Source organism: Notothenia rossii (genome assembly GCF_949606895.1).
Source record: "Notothenia rossii genome assembly, chromosome: 5".
Classification (NCBI taxonomy): Eukaryota; Metazoa; Chordata; class Actinopteri; order Perciformes; family Nototheniidae; genus Notothenia; species Notothenia rossii.
In genome coordinates, this window is record NC_136903.1 from 88,942,372 (window position 1) to 88,959,087 (window position 16,716).

Consider the following 16,716-nt stretch of genomic DNA (forward strand, 5'->3'; position numbering starts at 1 on the left):
AGAGACTCGTTGTGATGTAATGGAGACGCTGCTCTGTGAGTCTCTGCTGCTGTAAACTGATACACTTCCCATCGTACACTATAATAACATTACACAACAAAACTCCACTGATTCAGTCCTGGAACATTTCCATCAATAATTAATGTTCAAAAGGAAAAGCCTGTTCCAGACAATCCCTGTTTGTAGAACTGAGGAGCAAAACATGCCTTAGTTATGTTAACCGTATATATATATGAATTTAAAGGTACAATTAGAGATAGTCTAAAAAGCTTAACTTGACCACGAAACATTCTGCTGTACTGATGAGCAACAATTGAGACATTTCGATTTGTCCAAGAAAGCAAAATGTATTCTTCAAAAGGTACTATACGTAGCAGTATGTAAAAACATGTTCCTTTGTAAACGCATTTTCAAAAATATTTAGAGTCTATGATTGCCACTTAAACACAAGACCCCCCCCCATCTTTCTCAATTTGCTTTGAGGAGATGGATGAGATATTTATGTTCAGCGGTAAGTAAGTTCAAATGTAATCTTGAAAAGTGGCAACAACTCTTTTTAAGATTCTTAGCAACATAAAGCAAAGAAGTGGAGCGATTACACTTGCACTGATCGGTAATAACCTCAGAACAGAACAGAAAGAGCAAGAAGAAATCGACTTTAACATTTAAATCTGTATCGTACGATCACTGATGTTATCGTGTAGGCTACAATAACACCAAATCACTTTCTATTAAACAGGAAGGCAGGGGTTGACAAGTAGCTACTGGAAACTGAGTAAAGCTAAGGTTAGCCAGCTAGCTGTAAGCTAAATTAAACTAAGGTTAGCCCGCTGCTGAGCCTACGTTTGGCTAAGTTTAGCAAGCTAACTCTAACCTAGGTTAAGCCGAGGTTAGCTGCTAGCTGCACTAAGCAGTATGAATATGGCGTTGGTTGCTTTTTAATGGTCACAAGCAGGAGCGGACTGAAGTGAGCCGGTTGGCCGGTCGAGTTTTCCTGGCTGATTTTTAGTCCCAGTCCGCCCCTGGTAAAGATGCTTGTTTTTTTTGGGAACGCTGCACTCTGGTCCAGTTTTGTATAGATTGAAGGTGTCTTCTCAAAAAAGGAATTCAATAGTTTAAAAAATTCAGTGATACAAACTTAAATATCAACATTTGTTGCAGTAGGAACTAGTGTCCCTATGTTTCAACTTAAAACAAATCGCATTTGTAAAACTTCTATTTGGCTTGTTTATATTTCACTCTCCAACTTCCTGTAGTGTGTTCAGAAATCCAAAACCAGCAACAATGTTTTTCAGCTCGCTCCTACATCGTTCCATCACCCTTTATCTGAAGCGTCTGCAGAAAAGGTCAACAGACCAGAGTGTCACACAGAAAATAAAAAATCAATGGCGTCATACTTTGTCTTCCTTGAGGGTCTCTGAGGTTTAATGTCACTGCGTGTCGGTCTGCCGCGAGTCAGAAAGTCAAACGTTAAATAATTCAGTCCGTCTCACCCTGAGTGTCGCTCCCAGAGACCGAAGTCCTGTCGAGTGCCGAGCCAACTTCAAAACCCTGAAGACCGTTATCAACTTCAACACCTGAGAAGAGACATGAGGGAAGAGATGAAGGGAGACGAGATTCATGCTTTCTATTACATTTTATAACCATTGAAACACCTTCAAACAGCAGCAGCCCAGGTGGTGACTACAGGATAATGGCCACTGAATTTCCTCTTCCTGCATTTCTGATATTTACAAGATATAAATTGCCCATTTAATCTACAATCATGTAAAGGTTTTTTTGGGCTTTATTAATTAAAAACTGGACATGCAACAACCTCAGCAGCTCAGATGACTTGCTAACATCAGACAAAGCACACAGCGTTACAGTTACATCACATATCAACCTTTGAGACGAGCAATACAGTAAAAATGTGATATAGAAGAACGTACCGAGTGCCGTAAATAAAAGAGCAAATCATTTTGAATGATAGTGACATCTTTAAGTGTGGAACACATCCAGCGGTGCAATGCACGTCAATAACTGTACTTAAGTACACATTTGATGTACTTGAGTATTTCCCTTTCATGCTAACAATACTTCGACTTAATTAAATTATATTTGTTGAAGTTTGTTTGTAAGAAACACTCGGACCTTCCTCAGCTTTCTCTGTTCCTTTTAGCCTTTGGACTGATTTCTATGAGAAGGACATGAGACATTTCTTTCGGGAAAATACAAAAGGACGAGATGTGTCACGATCTGTCTGCGTTGTGTTTTGTCTTGTTTGGATCTGTCTTTGGTTTCCTGTCTGTGTGTGTTCCCTCCTAACTGTTCCCTCCTACCTGTTCCCTCCTACCTGTTCCCTCCTAACTGTTCCCTCCTACCTGTTCCCTCCTACCTGTTCCCTCCTACCTGTTCCCTCCTAGCTGTTCCCTCCTACCTGTTCCCTCCTACCTGTTCCCTCCTAACTGTTCCCTCCTAACTGTTCCCTCCTACCTGTTCCCTCCTACCTGTTCCCTCCTACCTGTTCCCTCCTAACTGTTCCCTCCTACCTGTTCCCTCCTACCTGTTCCCTCCTAACTGTTCCCTCCTACCTGTTCCCTCCTAACTGTTCCCTCCTACCTGTTCCCTCCTACCTGTTCCCTCCTACCTGTTCCCTCCTACCTGTTCCCTCCTAACTGTTCCCTCCTACCTGTTCCCTCCTACCTGTTCCCTCCTACCTGTTCCCTCCTAACTGTTCCCTCCTACCTGTTCCCTCCTAACTGTTCCCTCCTACCTGTTCCCTCCTAACTGTTCCCTCCTACCTGTTCCCTCCTAACTGTTCCCTCCTACCTGTTCCCTCCTACCTGTTCCCTCCTACCTGTTCCCTCCTAACTGTTCCCTCCTACCTGTTCCCTCCTAACTGTTCCCTCCTACCTGTTCCCTCCTAACTGTTCCCTCCTACCTGTTCCCTCCTACCTATTCCCTCCTACCTGTTTTCTTGATTGTGTTCACCTGGTGCCCCTGTGTTTTCTCCTCCCTCCTCACCTGTCTCTTGTTTCCTTGATTAGTCCTGTGTGTATTTAAGTTCTGTTTTTGCTGTCTGTCATTGTTGGTTCGTGGTTTGTCTGAGACTGAGTTCACCGGGGAGTCTTCTGATTTTTTACGTTTAGCCTTGAAATAAAGGATTTTTCAATGTTATCTGCGTTTGGGTCCTGCTTGCTTCACTCACCGTAACAAGATGTCTAGGGCCAGAGTCTAACGGTTTGTTCAAATGTTATTTGGGGGAAAAAAATGTTAAGAAATATAGTAAGTCTTAGCTGCATGAAGCACAGAAGTGAGCCATTAAGCTTCCATCTATGATGAGTTAGTTGCACATCACTGATCGGGCACGAATTACCACAAATGAATTACATTCGAGGTACTTTAGTATTTCCATCTCATGCTAATAATACTTCCACTTAATTCAATCCTGTACTTTTACCTGCATTTGTTTGATATCAAAGTCTATAAACGTGTATGGGAAAACTGGCTTAGCAATTAATTGAATTTAGAATTTGTTTACATGCATTACAAAGAAACACACAAACCTGTATGAGTCTCCCCATTAAAAGGTTTCATCCATACACTATTTGTACATTATAAAGTATGATACGGTGTACCTGAATGAGTCTCCCCAGGTCTCCCTGCTCAGACTCGTCTCCCAGCAGGAGCTCCAGAGGCAGCGTGATGTAGATCGGAGCCACGGACACCAGATCAATAATGTTCAGAGGCTGGTGGAAGAACTTCCTCTTGTTGGGAGCGAGCAGCAGCCGCATCACCACCTCAAACACGGAGATTTGATTTTACACTTTCATTGATACGATAATAACCTGTTATTACTATAAATACATATAATATCCTAACGTGTCTTGTTGTATCGTATCATATCGTTAAGGAACATATCATATTGTGTCGCACAGTAACATATCGTATTATTTAAAATCAGAGGAATGTAAATACCACTTTGTAATATATCCTATCATATGGTATTATTTGGAATTGTATCGTATCAGAATGCACCATTATTTATTTATTTAATCTTCTCACCTCGAATGTGAACCAGCAGGTGCAGAAAACCTCCAGAGCCTGCGAGGTCAGGTCGTCGATCAACTTCCCTTCACCTTCAAACGTCTGAAAGGAAACAGGTGGGAGGTTATTTATTAAGATGACAATTCTACTTTTTATAACCTTATTTTTCACCAAATACCAGGATAGTCCTTCTTTATCAATGGGTAACTTTTACACTTTTGAAACTTTCAAATCCAGGATGTTTCCCAAGCAAGTTCTGCAGAATGAAGAAGAGTCTTTTTCAATGACCTCTAAGCCGATAAATGGACGTTGAATATTGATGAACCTCAGATATAATATAGCCTCAGAAAGCACACGTTACACTGAATCTAAAAATGTGTGTATCATGTCTGTGTGTTCGGATTTGACTTTGAGAAGTGGTCTGATTTTTACTAAACAACTCCTAAGAGGCACACATACACAGAGAAGGCAAAAGTAAACACTTCCTTTACTCAAGTAGAAGTACAGATACTCGTGTTTAAAAATACTCTGGTAAAAGTAGAAGTACTGACTAAACTTCTTTACTCAAGTCAAAGTAAAGACGCTTTGAAATGTACTTCAGTAAAAAGTACCCATAACTAGCAGCTGTTTTAAAGAGTACCTGACCTCCCTTTATATTAATAGAACAATAATGTCATTGTTAGCTAATGAATGTTTCCATGGTGACCAACGGCAACATGACAACGTTTCCATTGGTCCCTCTTCTTTAGAGAAGACCAGGAAATGATGGATACACGGATCGTGTTCAAATCAATAGGCACGCAATGACTCTAAATAATAATGATCACGCCACCAAACACACATTCAGACTAAAGGAACCAGCCTGTTTGGAAAATGAGAGAAGTAGAAAGTACAGGTATTTGTGTTCGACATGTAAGAAGTAGAAAGTACAGGTATTTGAGTTCAACATGTAAGAAGTAGAAAGTACAGGTATTTATGTTCAACATGTAAGAAGTAGAAAGTACAGGTATTTGAGTTCAACATGTAAGAAGTAGAAAGTACAGCTATTTGTGTTCAACACGTAAGAAGTAGAAAGTACAGGTATTTGAGTTCAACATGTAAGAAGTAGAAAGTACAGGTATTTGAGTTCAACATGTAAGAAGTAGAAAGTACAGCTATTTGTGTTCAACACGTAAGAAGTAGAAAGTAAAAAGTCGAGTAAAGTACTGATGCCAGAAACATGTACTTAAGTACAGTAACAAAGTATTTGTACTCCACTACTTCCCACCAAATACACAGTCCTAAACCCTCGGATGGAAAATGAGAGTGTGTCACCTCAGGGATGCTGTTGATGCACATGATGGAGACGGAGCTGAGCAACACGCTGATGGACACCAGGCTGAACATCTTGCTCGGGATCGAATACCCCGGGTTCTCCAACGTCAGCCACAAACACTTCCTGATGTTCCCGTGCCGAACCTCCTGGAAGTGCTTCATGTCTCTGAGAGGACGGAGGAGGTGGATGTGAGTTTGTGTTGGGAAAATACTGAATGTCCTCTTCCAGTATCAGAGTCACATGATAACAAAGGTATCAACTGTAGCTGTGAACATGACAGGATGTGTGATTACCTAGAAGAGCATCAGGACTGTTTGAGGCATATGATAGCTATGTGATTAACATGATGATTCAGCCTCTATGGAGAGAGACATATGACAAGCATGATCATTTCTGACGTGGAGCTAATCTGAAGTAAACATTGAATACTGCTTTCTATTCCTCCATCTTGGGACTGTGTAACTCCCTGTCTTGGATATCAGCATGTGAAGGACACTGTTCAGGAACTAGTTGATGCTCTGTATGTGATGACTACTTCCATTCTGGAGAGGATCACAGATACATGGATCCTGAGATTGAAGCTCAAGCCGGGGACCAGTGAGATTTCTCTAACAGTCTGGCTGCACGATTAACCCTCTACTCACAGGTTTGAAGAAGTCTTTCTACCTGTTGAGGTCTGATATCTCGTCCACGGACGTGTCCACGCTGCTCACGTCGCTGTCCTCGTCCCAGCTGTGGTGCCGCGAGCCCTCCAGCTTCCTGTCGTGGAAACGGTAACTGCAGCAGGAGTCCAGGAAGAACTCGTTGATGCCCCAGTACTCGATCTCCTGACTGCCGGGAAACACCAGACACATCAGGGTAGTGTGAGCACCGGTCTTTAAATCATGACAAATAATATAAAAAAACTATCAACAACATCCCTTTAAAAGCTCTCACACAGCTATTATCCAAGTCTTAATCATGCAGTCGATGCTCATTGATTAAAAAACACATGCTTTTAACGAGGTGAACAGCTTGGTTCCTCATTTTGCCTTTAATATTTGAAGTATCAGTTTATATGAGAAATAGTTTGTAAACGTTTATTCATTCTTTCCATTGCTTTTTTTGTGAATAAAGAAGCATATTTAAATGTTCAATCGCATCTGGACGTTTCTTTTATTTCTTCTCTCAACAACAAGCGTCTATTCATCGGTCAGCCCTCGAGTGAATCACAGACAAAAGAGTAAACAAGTGGATATCGTGGTCTCGTGGTCACTACACTTACTGTTTAAAACACTTCTGCGTAAACAGTTTGAGCTCGCGCACGTTTCAAGCCATTAAGCTCATTGTGAAATACATGTGTTTGTGAAGTAATGAGAGTACTGGGCTGGGTATATATATAACTTGGATTACACTACAAGAGTTGTGATTTTAAATATAAGTGTTGCCATAGATTTACTGTGTAAAAACCCTTTGACTCAGCAAGACATTTCTCAGTAGACTCATAAGTAGTCCTTCACCATGCTTGTAAGCAGGGCCGCCTTAATGCACGGGCTGACCTGGGCTGAAGCCCAGGGGCCTACGGAGATCGGGGGCCTATCATGAGCCAATAAAAAAAAAGAAGAAAAAAATTCAATTTTTTTTTTTTTTTATTTCGGGTGTTTTTAAAAAAAATGTTAAATAAACAAAGTCTTGGCTTTCAGAATATGAAACTTTAATTTCCAAAATCACACGATAAATACATTTTTGAAGCTTGTAAAGGGAAGACAACAGCTCTCCCTCGCCACTCTGCTGTTCCACAGCGCCGCCCCCCTCCCTCCACTGACATTATTAATGTAAGACGTATAGTAATCATAGATAACACAGCAAGGTCCGTTACAGTTTGTCTTCATCTGATTTTAAAAAAACAAAGTCTTGGCTTTCAGAATATTAAACTTGTTTCGGTAAATTCAGATGATAAATACAACTTTGAAGCTTGTAACGGCATAATTACAAGCGGAGAACGGAGTAACTTGACGTCACAGCAGGCATAACAACAGCCGATGTTTCTCGTGAGGGTTTTCCCCGGGAAACAAACACAATACACACAAACGCAAAAATACACAAACACCCACACGTCAGAATGAGAATATGTTTCACATGTGACTTATTCAAATTGCGAGTGATTGAGTGAAGAAAAAGTTTGAGTGGCGCTCGGAAAAGGAAATTGTTGAGGGAAAAGGAGTTTCGAGACAAGCAGCTGTTACAAAAAATGCCGAAGCTTACAGGTTATTTTAAACCTGTAGGCCAGGATGAGGAGGAAGGACAGATGAGTTCTGTACCGAGCGGTAGCGGTGCCGGCCGCGGGGCCTCGGAGACAAGTAGGCCGTCTGGTTCTGATAGCGATGGAGTAGCGGGAGAGGAAAAACAGACAGGAGGGACATTATCTGTTGGAGGAGATGGAGAGGACGACGAGGACTTGCTACGTGGAGGGGAGCCAACGGCAACCGGACAAATACATGAGGGAGGCCCGATACGTCACTCATATGGAGGAGAGGACCAGGCGCGTGTAGAGCAGAGTGGAGAAGTGCGATCACAGAGCCTGCCGAGGCTATAAATGACTTTGATTTGTTGTTTAAATAGGGGGCCTACAAAAACTATCAGCCCCAGGGCCTGATGGCAGGTTAAGGCGGGCTTGCTTGTAAGGCATTGAATAAAGTTGTCTTCAAGTATTCGAGGTAACTAAATGACATACTGTACACATTTTGTGGGATAAGTATTCATTAAGATCCTGTTAAGTTGATTTGTCTGCTTCTGAAATGGCAGTAAAGTTTTCCGGTGAGTCTTGCAGATCTAAACCTGATGCAGACCTGAAGGAGAACACACACAGCTCCTCCATGAGTTGCAAGAATTGTGATTTTAAATGAACGTTTTGATATAGATTTGCTTTTGTAAAAAGCCTTTAACTCATGAGAGTGAAACATTACTCAGTTTTTATAAGTAGTCCTTCATCATGCATGTACAGTAAGGCATTCAGGTTTACAGAGTGTTCAAGGTTAGTAAAGGACCTACTATAGAAATAGTCATTTTGTGGGATAAGTATTCATTAATAAATAATAAATGTGAATTTGATTTGTCTTCTTCTGAAATTGTCTCCAGATGTAAACCTGGTGCAGACCTGAAGGAGAACACACACAGCTCCTCCATGATGTGAAGTTTCCCCGTCTGGTAGAAGTGCAGAACGTAAGGAAACAGACCGGGGTTCCTGTCGAAATAAAACTCCTTCTGCTGCACGTCATAGTCGTCACACACCTGCAGGAAGGGAAGATAAAGAAAGAGAAACGATGAGAGAGAGAGAGAGAGAGAGAGAGAGAGAGAGAGAGAGAGAGAGAGAGAGAGGAGACATGAGAACAGCTCCAGTTCAGAGTCCAGTTCACTCAACTCCATTCACTTTGACTTGATTTGGGACATTAAGCCTGTGTGTACAGACAGAGAGATCCAAATACCGTTTCCCACCATCCCGAATTCAAAAATACAAATATCTATACAAATATGTATATCCCATATATATATACACAATCAAGACAGACATGTGCACACATTGAGACATAAATAAAAGCACAACGATCAATATATACAAAATAACAGTCACTTCAATATCTTTGGGAAATGATCTATTGTTTACACAGATCCCAGTAATGGACCCACCTTCAGGATGTCCTCCTCGGAGTCACAGGCCAGCAGTTTTCCCAGTCTGGTGTCGGGGAATTTCTTCAGAGTGTCGCAGCAGAGGCTCCTCTTCAGACCCCCGACGTTCACGTGGACCAGAGCCTCGTCCGAGTCCTGCAGGACCCAGCTGGGCAGCCGCTCCTTCACCATGGTGCTGCTGACACAAATCAAATCAAGTTTTATTTATATAGCACATTTTTAAACGATTTTTGGTCGAGCCAAAGTGCTGTACATATAATACAAAAATAACCTACCCACAGGCACAGGCAGAAAGTCTCAATCAGTCATTCAAATGTCATTTAAGAAGCCAAACATTACACATTTGTCTCAGGGGGCTTTACAGAATATGTAATACAACACCCTCTGTTCTTAAACCATCAAAGTAATACGGGGAAACTCCCTAAGAAACCCCAGAATTACATTTATTTTTTAAATGTCAGAAATTCTTCATAATAACTTTCATTCATGTACCTGTGTTATTCAAGTTTTATTATCTTTGCTTTTAAATTAGTGTTCTTAAATGCCATTTTATAATATGTTTCTTAATGTCTTTCATTTTTGTAAAGCACGTTGAATTGCCACTTGAAGGTGCTATATAAATAACCTTGCCTTGCCTTGCCTATAATGTCTCAAGACCTTTATGCTACTTATGTCACTTGCTGTTGTTTTTTAGCTGCTACTCATTTTTAGCCATGGATGTGTATTTATTTGTCTTCATTTTAATTCTATTTCTAATGTATGCTACACTTCTCTATATTTAATAAGTTAGCTAAGTCTTTATTATAGCTTGCCTTGTTTACCTGCTATGCACTTTTTGCTGTAGCACTGTAAATGTCCCGCTGTGGATTCTGATTCTGGAAAATGTTATAAATCCCGGGGGAGAGCAACAGAGACGGATCCTTCTCCCAGGACGGACAGGCTGATGTACAGTGTGTGTGTTCATGGTTATGAACACACACACTGTAGTTTATATTGACTCCCACACACACCGTCCTGTCGACACAAATACTGACTACAGCGCCTACATTGGAATTAATCCACCGGTGAAAATAGTCCCGAACAAAGGCACTATTTTCTCCTTTTGTGTGTCAGCTTTGATGGGACGTATATTTAGGTTCTTAGAGATATATATATATTTTCAAGAGGACACAATGGGCTTCATCTTGTGGGCTTCTTTTGGAATTGCTCAGACAAAAAAACGTGTACTTTGATAACAATTGAAAGATAATAATAAAAAACCAAATGAGAAACTGTTAAGGAAATACTGAGACTTCAAAATATATAGATTTAATTTGGGAGGCCTTTCGGAAAAGCATCGCATAATTAAACATAGTATCAGCATATGAACTCCCTCTGGAGGAAACACAGGGAGTATAGTCTATAACCATTTACATGCACTAAAAACCTATACAACACACTACAGGGAAAGTAACACCCCTAAAAGCATGATAGGGCCTCTTAATGATTCACATCTTCACAAAGATCAGATGCATTTGGGGCACCGACAGAACATATTGTTTGTTTTGATCTTTCCTTTGGATTTGTTGACAATAATAAACACACAGTAGCCTCTGGAGTGATATTGAAATTTGTTTTGGGTCAAGGTTTATGAAATGAAAGTGTTCTAGTTTTTCTTTATGTAAAGCTGAATCAGCAAATTCCCCAAAAGTAACTGACGTCCTTTTGGCAACGAAGAGCCAGATTTAATGTTCTGCTCCCTAACCCTGCTTTCAGACGCAGCCACTCTCATTTCAGCTACTCTGCTAAATGCACTCCGGACCCTAATTTAATGTCCGGGGCGTTCTGAAGTTAAAACAAAAACATGACGGTGTTGGTCGAGAGCCAAAAAGCTTTTACTGGATTTCAGATCTTTGAAGTTTGGGTGTTTTTCTGTAAAATGAGCCAAAACACAGATTATAGAGTTGTGCTTCTGTGAGGATTGCTTTCAGATCAACATTATCATGGCTAAAAGCATCTTGTCCTCATGTGATCAGGTTTATAAAAGCACACATAGAAGCAGCCAATACAGAAAGTAACTCCCACTCTCCCTCCTCTCCTCTGAACACCCACTCTGCACACACACAGCAATGGAATCACTCCACAGATGATTAATGACAAACTTTATATCAAACTCAAACTGTGAAAAGTGTTGTGAAGTTTTTAAGTCGCTCTCCGGCCGCAAAGTGTTCCTAAAATATATTTTTATTACAGTAACATGTTAGTATTAGTGCCAAGAAACAAAACGTATTTGCCCTATTAGTTCTTTTTTAATATTGCTTAGCAACAAGTGGAGTTTTATGGAATAAAGATGAAATGTGGATCATCATATTTTTTTAAAACATTTTTAAACGGGCATCATTATGCACATGTTCAGGTGTATATCAGTATGTAGTGTCTCTACTTTAAAGAGTCCTCTCCTGCTGATGTTCAGGTGCATATCAGTATGTAGTGTCTCTACTTTAAAGAGTCCTCTCCTGCTGATGTTCAGGTGTATATCAGTGTGTAGTGTCTCTACTTTAAAGAGTCCTCTCCTGCTGATGTTCAGGTGTATATCAGTGTGTAGTGTCTCTACTTTAAAGAGTCCTCTCCTGCTGATATTCAGGTGTATATCAGTGTGTAGTGTCTCTACTTTAAAGAGTCCTCTCCTGCTGATGTTCAGGTGTATATCAGTATGTAGTGTCTCTACTTTAAAGAGTCCTCTCCTGCTGATGTTCAGGTGTATATCAGTATGTAGTGTCTCTACTTTAAAGAGTCCTCTCCTGCTGATGTTCAGGTGTATATCAGTATGTAGTGCCTCTACTTTAAAGAGTCCTCTCCTGCTGATGTTCAGGTGTATATCAGTATGTAGTGTCTCTACTTTAAAGAGTCCTCTCCTGCTGATGTTCAGGTGTATATCAGTATGTAGTGTCTCTACTTTAAAGAGTCCTCTCCTGCTGATGTGCAGGTGTATATCAGTATGTAGTGTCTCTACTTTAAAGAGTCCTCTCCTGCTGATGTTCAGGTGTATATCAGTATGTAGTGTCTCTACTTTAAAGAGTCCTCTACTGCTGATGTTCAGGTGTATATCAGTATGTAGAGTTTCTACTTTAAAGAGTCCTCTCCTGCTGATGTTCAGGTGTATATCAGTATGTAGAGTCTCTACTTTAAAGAGTCCTCTCCTGCTGATGTTCAGGTGTATATCAGTATGTAGTGTCTCTACTTTAAAGAGTCCTCTTCTGCTGATGTTCAGGTGTATATCAGTATGTAGTGTCTCTACTTTAAAGAGTCCTCTTCTGCTGATATTCAGGTGTATATCAGTATGTAGTGTCTCTACTTTAAAGAGTCCTCTCCTGCTGATGTTCAGGTGTATATCAGTATGTAATGTCTCTACTTTAAAGAGTCCTCTCCTGCTGATGTTCAGGTGTATATCAGTATGTAGAGTCTCTACTTTAAAGAGTCCTCTCCTGCTGATGTTCAGGTGTATATCAGTATGTAGAGTCTCTACTTTAAAGAGTCCTCTCCTGCTGATGTTCAGGAGAGGCTGCAGTAAAGTGCAGATATAATGTAATATATATTCTCTAAATGCAGAGTGTAGGAAATGGCCTCACAGACAGGTGTTAACCTAATGTGGATCTAATGGTGTTATAACCGTCTGTCTCTGGATCAGATGTAATCCGTCAAGTGCTCACAGTCCACTGAGGCAGCAGGAATGTGTCTTCATGCAGGAGAAGTGGAGGGCATGTGGGAAGCATGTTTATAAAGGCCATGCTGGAAGTAACTAGTAACTCAAGCTGTGTTTGATGAGAGCATGTTTAAAGGGTTTTAGTAGATCTATTCCATGTTCTGTTATTTTGTTTTTTGATAGCCATACTTTGAAGATCACTATATTGTCTGTTTAACCTTTGATAACAATCTAGAATAAGGTCTGCAGATCCAACATTTCATAAATTCCTTTTTGGTCTAATTTGTGTAGTTGTTTTGTTATTCTTAGTTAAGTGTCTATTTTGTTGTTTTATTTCCATTTGTAGAACTTTTTGTCCATTGTTTTCCATCGTGACGTTGTTTTGTATCTCTGTTTTGTTTTACGTCCATTTGTGGTTGTTTTGTGTCTCTTTGCATTTTTGTAATGTCTATTTGTAGATGTTTACGTCTCTTAGGAGTTGTTTTTGTCTGTTCCTGTTTTCTTTTTCTTTCTCCTTAGTCGTTTTATGTCCTTTGTGGTTGTTTGTGTTTTGTATATTTGTCCTTGCATCCTTTTGTGCTCGTCTGATTGACTTTCCAACAAGGAATGTTAACACAGGCTTGAGGCTAATTATCCAACTAACTCAACACTTTCTGACTCTTTTTGTTGGGGGGGGGGGGCAATGAGAATCCTGTCAATGTTAAAAATGCCATCGTTAATATCTTTACAGGAAATTCCCCATTGTTGTTTTTTGTTTACATTCCTCCTGTTGCAGAATAAACAGAACGAGCGTGATGAGCTAAGATACAACTGCAGCACGCTTTGCAGCAAAAATGATCCTATAGGGTCCTTGAACATCTTGCAAGCATCAAACAAAGGTAAAGAGAGTAGTGGGACACTTTGACTCTCTCTCCATCTCCCCCCTCTCTTTCTCTGTCTATAATTACATGAGGGTCCATGCTGAGCTCTCGGGGAGGGTCCATGCTGCACATACAGAAATAAGGTTGATCTATAATTCAGCACAAAGGAAGCACTGCAGCTTCAAATCCCAGCGGTGTGAAAACACATCAACAAACACAATGAAGACAACATGGAGACAACATGAAGACAACATGGAGACAACATGAAGAAAACATGAAGACAACATGGAGACAACATGAAGACAACATGGAGACAACATGGAGACAACATGAAGACAACATGGAGACAACATGAAGACAACATGGAGACAACATGGAGGCACGATGGAGACAACATGGAGACAACATGAAGACAACATGGAGACAACATGGAGACAACATGAAGACAACATGGAGACAACATGAAGATAACATGAAGATAACATGGAGACAACATGGAGACAACATGGAGACAAAATGAAGACAACATGGAGACAACATGGAGACAACATGAAGACAACATGGAGACAACATGAAGACAACATGGAGGCACGATGGAGACAACATGGAGACAGCATGAAGACAACATGGAGACAACATGGAGACAACAGGGAGACAACATGGAGACAACATGAAGACAACATGGAGACAACATGAAGACAACATGGAGACAACATGAAGACAACATGGAGACAACATGGAGACAACATGGAGACAACATGGAGACAACATCGAGACAACATCGAGACAACATGGAGAAAACATGGAGACACGATGGAGACAACATGAAGACACGATGGAGACAACATGAAGACAACATGAAGACAACATGAAGACAACATGGAGACAACATGAAGACAACATGAAGACAACATGGAGACAACATGGAGACAACATGAAGACAACATGAAGACAACATGAAGACAACATGGAGGCACGATGGAGACAACATGGAGACAACATGGAGACAACATGAAGACAACATGAAGACAACATGAAGACACGATGGAGACAACATGGAAACAACATGGAGACAACATGGAGACAACATGAAGACAACATGGAGACAACATGGAGACAACATGAAGACAACATGGAGACAACATGGAGACAACATGAAGACAACATGGAGACAACATGAACACAACATGGAGGCACGATGGAGACAACATGGAGACAGCATGAAGACAACATGGAGACAACATGGAGACAACATGAAGACAACATGGAGACAACATGGAGACAACATGAAGACAACATGGAGACAACATGAAGACAACATGGAGACAACATGAAGACAACATGGAGACAACATGGAGACAACATGAAGACAACATGGAGACACGATGGAGACAACATGGAGAAAACATGGAGACACGATGGAGACAACATGAAGACATGATGGAGACAACATGAAGACAACATGAAAACAACATGAAGACAACATGGAGACAACATGAAGACAACATGAAGACAACATGGAGACAACATGAAGACAACATGAAGACAACATGGAGACAACATGAAGACAACATGAAGACAACATGAAGACAACATGGAGACACCATGAAGACAACATGAAGACAACATGGAGACAACATGGAGACAACATGAAGACAACATGGAGACAACATGAAGATAACATGAAGACAACATGAAGACAACATGAAGACAACATGGAGACAACATGGAGACAACATGGAGACAACATGAAAACAACATGGAGACAACATGGAGACAACATGGAGACAACATGAAGACACACATATTAAGACACAGCAGTGAATGCAGAAGCTGTACAAAGATGATCTATTTTGACATTTCTACTGTAATAAAACTCAGAATTCTACATTTCAATTACACCGTAATAATTCTTACCAAAACAGACACAAATATATAATGAAACGCCAATTATTATTACGATGCCACTATATTCTGATCAATTTAACTTCTTTGAACACGTGTTTTATGTTAATCCTAGTTTAAATATGAGTTGTAGTACTTTGATATATTACAGTGTATTCCAATGTATTCTATACTCTATATATTTATTTGTTTTGATATGGTTATAATCTCTTACTATTGAACAATGCCTTGAAACCTGCTGCTGTACATCCCTATTTTAGTCTGCATTAAAACTGCAGGCTTTTGTGAATATACAATATTTTCAATTTAATTTATTTGCTCATTTTGTATAATGTCTAAAGTATGTTTATCCCATGTTTATATTTAAGTTGTTGTAGTATTTATATATATTGCTTCTAAGTCATTTATTTATATCTTATGCACTGTATTTCATTTATACTCTATAGATGCATACTTGTTTGTTGATATGCTTCCTGTGTATTTTTTACTGCCGGGCAATGCCTTGATAACCTGCTGCTGCTGTTACATCAGAAATCACAATTTTAGATAAACAGTACATCTATATATCTATTAGTCTGCATTATAACAACAGGTTTGTGAAATATTAATAATATTTATTATCACTTACCTGCTGTGGTTTAGTCACCGGATGATCATCCTCCTCAGAAGTCACATTCACCCCATGATGCGTTTATAAGTTTCTTAGTTTCACTCCTTAAAAACAGGCAACATGTCACTCAAGAATCGACAAAAACCGACAGAAAACAGCGAGCTTCTTCTGCTAAACCACGTAAAATGACAACGTTAGGTCTTCCCGTGAAAATGAAGAGAAGAGAAAACAGTCCGCTGTGTTTCGAGTTTCCTCCATCTGAAGATCGGCTCCTCTCTCTTCACTCCGAGGAAATCTTCGGGTGTTTCCGGAAAATTCCGCAAGACGATCGCTTCTCCGATCAAGAAATACCTTTATTACACTAAACCAGAGGAGGGAGAAGTACTCAGATCTTGTACTTGAGTAAAAGTAGAAGCACTCAGATCTTGTACTTGAGTAAAAGTAGAAGTACTCAGATCTTGTACTTGAGTTAAAGCAGAAATACTTCGATCTTAGATCAGAAATACTTTTTAATGCAAGTAACATATGTAACATTAAGCTGTCTGTGGCCCTTTTTTTTCTTTCTGTGACTACGTAAATGTATCCTCTAGGGGACTAATAAAGGTATTCTGATTCTGATTGTACTTTAGTGAAAGTAGAAGTACCCAGA

At 40.1% G+C, this 16,716-nt stretch overlaps 1 protein-coding gene across 1 annotated transcript; it reads right to left on the reverse strand.

The window, feature by feature from the left end:
- Positions 1 to 1,302: 1,302 nt before the first annotated feature.
- Positions 1,303 to 16,298, reverse strand: LOC307038926 (delayed-rectifier potassium channel regulatory subunit KCNS2; the record flags this gene model as incomplete). The annotated part of the gene is made up of 9 exons (XM_079680598.1): positions 16,086 to 16,298; positions 9,011 to 9,185; positions 8,481 to 8,614; positions 6,011 to 6,175; positions 5,344 to 5,509; positions 4,048 to 4,131; positions 3,621 to 3,782; positions 1,494 to 1,577; positions 1,303 to 1,335 (listed from the first exon to the last, which is right to left on the reverse strand). Exons 2-9 carry the CDS (start codon positions 9,179 to 9,181, stop codon positions 1,303 to 1,305), a joined length of 999 nt encoding a protein of 332 aa, XP_079536724.1. The 5' UTR covers positions 9,182 to 9,185; positions 16,086 to 16,298.
- Between the last annotated feature and the right edge of the window lie 418 nt (positions 16,299 to 16,716).